This window comes from Mastigoproctus giganteus, chromosome 4 (genome assembly GCF_048544385.1).
Source record: "Mastigoproctus giganteus isolate SK-2022 chromosome 4, ASM4854438v1, whole genome shotgun sequence".
Lineage (NCBI taxonomy): Eukaryota > Metazoa > Arthropoda > Arachnida > Uropygi > Thelyphonidae > Mastigoproctus > Mastigoproctus giganteus.
In genome coordinates, this window is record NC_143578.1 from 159,648,684 (window position 1) to 159,654,683 (window position 6,000).

General features: G+C 37.4%; 1 protein-coding gene across 2 annotated transcripts in view; it reads right to left on the reverse strand.

The window, feature by feature from the left end:
• The window catches only part of LOC150087142 (uncharacterized), a 167,698-nt gene extending 162,222 nt beyond the window's left edge, over positions 1-5,476 (reverse strand). Inside the window, exon 1 of one of the 2 annotated variants that reach the window (XM_090371844.1) lies at positions 5,446-5,476. Coding sequence is in view for 1 of the 2 variants with exons in the window: in XM_090371843.1 (XP_090227969.1) it covers positions 4,991-5,036 (46 nt within the window). In the remaining variant the exon portion in view is untranslated. The other variant, XM_090371843.1, reaches the window with a different exon arrangement.
• Between the last annotated feature and the right edge of the window lie 524 nt (positions 5,477-6,000).

Below are 6,000 nucleotides of genomic sequence, written 5' to 3' on the forward strand. Positions count from 1 at the left end.
TGATCCTGCTCAGATAGCAAACTAACTGAACGAGTATTTTGCATCTACATTCATGCATGAGGAGTTATTAAGGTTTGAAAATGCCACAAGGTTATCAAACTGTAACAGGGTGCTTAATGATTTTGTAATAACTGAGAAAGTGAGGGAGAAATTGTTGAAGTTAAACATAAGAAAGGCACCTGGGGTGGATGGGATCTATCCAGTTATATTAAAGGAGGCGGAAAAAGAAGTAAGGAAACCCTTAGCCATAATTATGAGAGCATCCCTGGACTCAGGGGAGGTCCCCACAGACTGGAGATGTGCAAATGTGTCCCCAATTCACAAAGGGGGGATTGAAGGGTGACACGAGTAATTACAGACCAGTTAGTTTAACTTCTGTTCTTGGGTAAAATAATGGAGTCACTGGTTAGAGATGCATTGCAGGATCATCCAGACAAGACGGCAGCAATAATTGAGACACAGCATGGGTTTGTTAAGGGAAGGTCTTGTCTGACAAATCTGATTGGTTATTATGATGTGGTTAGAAAGGAACTGGATGCAAAAAATAATTTTAATATCATATACTTGGATTTCAGGAAAGCTTTTGACACTGTTGCGCATGGAAGACTACTGTACAAATTCACCCCGGGGGCTCACATCTGGTGAGTATAGGCTTGGCACACCCAGGGTCCTGAGCTGGATATCATCATTCTTCTCTTTCTTAGTGATTCCCTTCTGTTTCTGACTGTGACTCTCTCTCTCTCTCTCTCTCTCTCTCTCTCTCTCTCAGGGTAACTCAGAAATTTTTTTTAGCTGGTGCAGCATAAGCCTGAGGCTTCCTTGCACTATATGGCTAGTAATAATGATAATGAATAATTGGAGCAGAATGGTATTAAGGGTAAGTTGCTACAATGGATAAAAGGATAGTTGAGTGGGAGAAGACAGAGGGTGGTAATCAATGGGTACTGCTCTTCGTGGACTAATGTTATTAGTGGGGTCCCACAGGGTTTGGTGTTGGGTCCACTGTTTTGTATATTTATCAATGATACTGATGAAGGTATATCAGGCTTAGTATCGAAGTTTGCAGATGATACTAAGGTTGTATCATCTGCAAACAACCTTTGTAAAGGTTGTTAATGACAGTAATGGCAGTGTGTTACTGCAACAGGATCTAGAAAATTTGGGCAGATGGGCTGAGAAGTGGCAACTGAAGTTTAACATTGAAAAATGCTTTGTTTGTTTGTTTGTTATTTGGTTTTTAGGAGCATTAGCAACTAAGGCCATATTGCTCCGTGAATATACGGTGATCATTCCCTGACCTTTTGCATCCTCCATATTTGGTGGTGACAGGCTCGAACCCCGGTCTAATCAAGCAGCATGTGCTACACACTGCTGCTCCTTCCCACCTGGCTACGGAGGTGCCCCATCGAAAAATGCAAAATACTGCATATGGGTAGAAGTAACCCCAGAGAAACGTACCAACTGTGTGGTAGTACACTTAAGGAGGTAGAAAATTAAAAAAAGACCTGGGAGCAATTGTGCAGTAAGATATGAAGTTTTCTGAGCAATGCAGACAAGCTGCCAGGGCAGGTCATGGGGTGTTGTCAATGATATACAGGAATTTTGTTAGCAAGGAAAGGGAGGTGATTGTCCCTCTGTATAAGGCAATGGTCAGGCCACGCCTTGAATACTGCGTGCAGGTCTGGAGGCCTCATTTTAGTAAGGATGTAGATTTGCTTGAACGTGTACAGTGAGGAGGAATAAAGGGATCCTCTTACCAGGGTAGGCTTAAGTTTTGCAAATTGCAGCACTTGGAGACTAAGCACCTGCGAGGTGATCTGATTGAGGTGTATAAGGCCTTGAATGGGTTGAGCACGCTGAATTATGATGGGATTCTTCCACTTGTTCAGATTACGAACCTAAGGGGGCATAAATTGAAATTGCGGAAGGGCAGATGTAGAATAGATGTGCAGAAATTTGCCTTTGGCCAGTGGGTGGTTAATTGCTGGAACAAACTTCCATCTGTCATGGAAGTTGATAGGTCAAATAAATTTAAGGAGGAACTGGACAAATATTTAGAGGGGATTGTTTTGTAATTTTTTTTTTTTTGGCTGATGCTGCATAAGCTCATACATTTGCTTTCTTGCATCACATGCCACTACTACTACTACTACGGAAGAGATGGAGAGATGAAATTCAAGTGTTTGTGGGTAGTAAATGGATGGCCATTGCACATAACAGAAAGTACTGGAAAGTTGCTGGAGAGGCCTTCATCCTGCAGTGGATTGAAAATGACTGATGATGATGATGATATTTTGTTTGAAATTGGCAGTATACACATATTATTTCAATTGGCAGTATATACATATTATGCTATAATATGTATATACTGCCATATACACAGCTATAAAATTGTCATTAATTTATAAATCTACAGAATTACATAAAATATTAAAATGTTTGTATCATTCTTATATTGATACAACATAGCAGCAGCAAAACTCTTCTCTCCTACTTCAACTGTCATGTTTAAGAAATTTTTAAGGCCAAGTAACAAACAATTTTATCCACTTTATCAGATAAATTCAAATAATAACTGCATAACTAATATGAAACACATATATAACAAAATCGAATAATTTTCAAGTAATAAAAGAGTTTACTTGACCGAGATCAAAAATTGCTGACACACCTACACTGTGGGCTTTTTACAGTAGATCTTTATGTGAAGACATCATACTCTATCATAACAGATACAATGTTTGGGTCTACAGGAAAAGCAGTGATCAATAATGGTTTTCTCAATGACATTTTAGTAGAGAGAAATCAAATTAAATAGGTCTAAAGTTCTTTCGCTCTTCTAGAGTTTCTTTTGAGTGTGGGTTGAAATATCTAGCGATTCCATACGGTAGGAAATGTTCCAGATTTAATATTCATTAAAGAATATCAAAAGGGGCTCCACAATAAAGTTATGACACACTTTGACCATGAATAAAGGACAACCATCAGGATCTACAGTATATCTGCTGGGAATCTTAGTCTGCTGTTGGTATTTAAAAAGTTTTGTTTTGTGACATACTTGAAGCTATCCATTTGGGTTGAAAAAGTAATTTATGTTTGGAATTTCAAATATATCCAACAAAATACAGCGAGTTATTCATCTGGAGTGTTTATTCTGTTTGATTCTACCTGTATGATTGTGTTTTATTTGTGTATGGCGATGGTGGACTGCTTTTTGTCGTAGATATGGTTTGTCAGCTGAGTTATATTTTTCCCCATTTTCTGAAAGCCACTATTTCTGTAAAATGCTTCTGTTATGTCAACACCGAGTCACAAAATAACAAACTAACAACTTATTAACTGGCAATTGCAGCCAGTTAATTTGTGAGTTTTGGCTATCAATGTTTATTGGTTCATGGTACAAATCCTTCCAGTTCATTTCAGCGAGTTGGAAACGAACACACATGAAATGAAATGCAGTGCAATTCAAGTAAGCTTATACAGCATCGCCCAAAAAAAAAAAAAAAAAACCTTCCCATTTCACCTACCCATCCCCTCCAATAGTTTGCTTGTTCTTCCTTGAATTTATTTAAGGAAGAACTAGACAAACTATCCACTTCCACAACAACAGATGGAGGTTTGTTCTATCAATCAACCACCCATTGACTAAAAGCAAACTTCTGCACATCTATTCTGCAACTTTTCTTCCTCAATTTGAATTTATGCCAAATCATGTGCATTGTTTGAGCAAGAGTATGAATACCATCGGCACTGAACTTGCTCAGGCCATTCAAAACCTTAAACATCTCGATCAGATCACCTCACAGATGCCTAGTCTTTAGGCACTGCAATTTTCAGAAGCCAGTCTCTTTCATTTTGCACTATCCTGAGTAATGTGCCAACTGTGTAGTACCACAAAGTTGGCACATTACTCTGTGATTCCTGCTACCCATATGCAGTACTTTGCATTCACCACCTACATTACCCTCATTTGTTTATTTTGGCTAATCACCACAAAAGGTGGTAGTGACCAGGCCACTAATCCTCTGATACATTTGCTTCTAGTATATCAACTAAACAAGCCCTTCTAGTTCAGCTGATAAGTCAAAATGCTGTTTCTCTATCAGGTTGTTGTTGTTGTTTTGGTTTTATTGGCGCATCAGCTACTAAGGCTATAATGCGCCAAGACCAGGTCATTTATAAAAATTTTTTTTTAAACTTTCAGTGACCTAATTAGTTAGGTCACTATGTCAAAATGTATAACAAATATATAAAAGAAACAAGTAAAAATTTTATATATGAGTAAAAATATTTATTGATTTTAAAAAGCTAAAAACAGCAGACACGTTGTCATTGTCAGATAAAATCTGACTGAGTGTATATGGCTCAGTCAGATGGTTAAAAGCGGTAAGACGGATATTGCTAAAATCTGAACATTCGATTAAAATGTGTCTAATTGATAAAGCTGTGCCACAAGACTCACACATAGGAGGGTCATCAGCCCTCACTCTATCAGGAAAGAAAACAAAAGAAAAACTATCACCTTTTCAAATGGCTAAATCTGAATTCAGATGGTCAATGTGAGATTTTTTTTTTATCAAAATCTAAAAATGAAATAATCGAATACTTAATTACAAGCAGTGACGGTCCCAAATATAGTACCCCCGTTTTCAAAAAAAAAAAAAAATTTTGGTTACACTCCAGATTATCGGTACACCGCGAGAGGAAGTGGCTTCTTTTGATTGCAGGCGTAAACTAACCTAACCTTTTTTCACTACCAAAAATGAAAGTCAATGAAAAAACCTACACTTCTTTTGCTTGAATCCGTCCGGAATTTGGCCATACCCGCAACGGGTGACAAGGTGTACTCATAATCCGGACATAACCAATTTTTTTTTTTTTATTTACTATTACATAAGTAAAATAAGATTCCCCGAAACAATACCTTATCCCCACTCCCCTTCGGAAAATCCTGGGACCACCGCTGATTAAAGTAACAATCAATTCCTACCTGCATCATCTTTCACTTTGTCCAGTTTACGAATCGGTAATGGCATCTCAGTACCAGTTTCTGTGCTATTCGTTATAATCCTGATTATTTAAAGGCAACGGCAGCTTTTCGTACATTAATGTAAATTCATCTTCGCCTAATTTTGTTTTAGCTTTCTTTTTTCTTTTCAAATGCAGTACTCGTTTAGTTAGGCACTTACATTACTCAACACTTAATAGGAAATAACAAAACAACAGCACGCGTGTATGCAGTGAAACAAATGCGAACATTAAAGAGCAGTCCGATCAATATAAGCTAGTTTTAAAATCGCACAACTTATCAACTGTTAAACAGAATACTTCCTCAGTGTGCAAACAATACCGCCGAATCTCAACCAGAAATTGCTGAACAAAATTAGAACCGCATATTTTCTGTGTTTCGATTAAAAAGCACATTCTGCACAATCATATATTCACCTAAACTGGAATATCACACCGCATAAACAAACACAGAAAATCTAACAATCACATCAACACCATCTAGCGAGTTGAACTCCCTAAAATATAAAATATATATATATATATTTTTTAAGCCTTAGTTTAAAATTAAGGCGATTTTTCCGAAATCTAAGATTTAAAAAAAAAATGACCGATACCCGCTATCTGGGTTCATTAATGGGTATAAATGCAACTTCGTTCATTACAGATATAAACAATTCAACTATACAAAAAAAAAAAAAAATAAATAAATAAATGTCGCACTAGGGTCACACAGAACATTAGTTCAATAACTCAGTCAATGGCTGAATAACTAAGCCATTCTCCATGGCTGAGATATTGGTTTCAGGTGTAAACAGCAATGTTTCCCGTCCCCCAGAACCCGGGTTTTTCGTCCAGCAAGCCAGGCAAACCGAACAGAGAACACACGCAACTTTCAGATGTAGTACACATGGGTAGTTGAAATAACTTTCCGGGTGACCCAAATAAATAGGTTTTTTTTTTTTTTTTTTTTCACCACAGTGTACAGGGTGA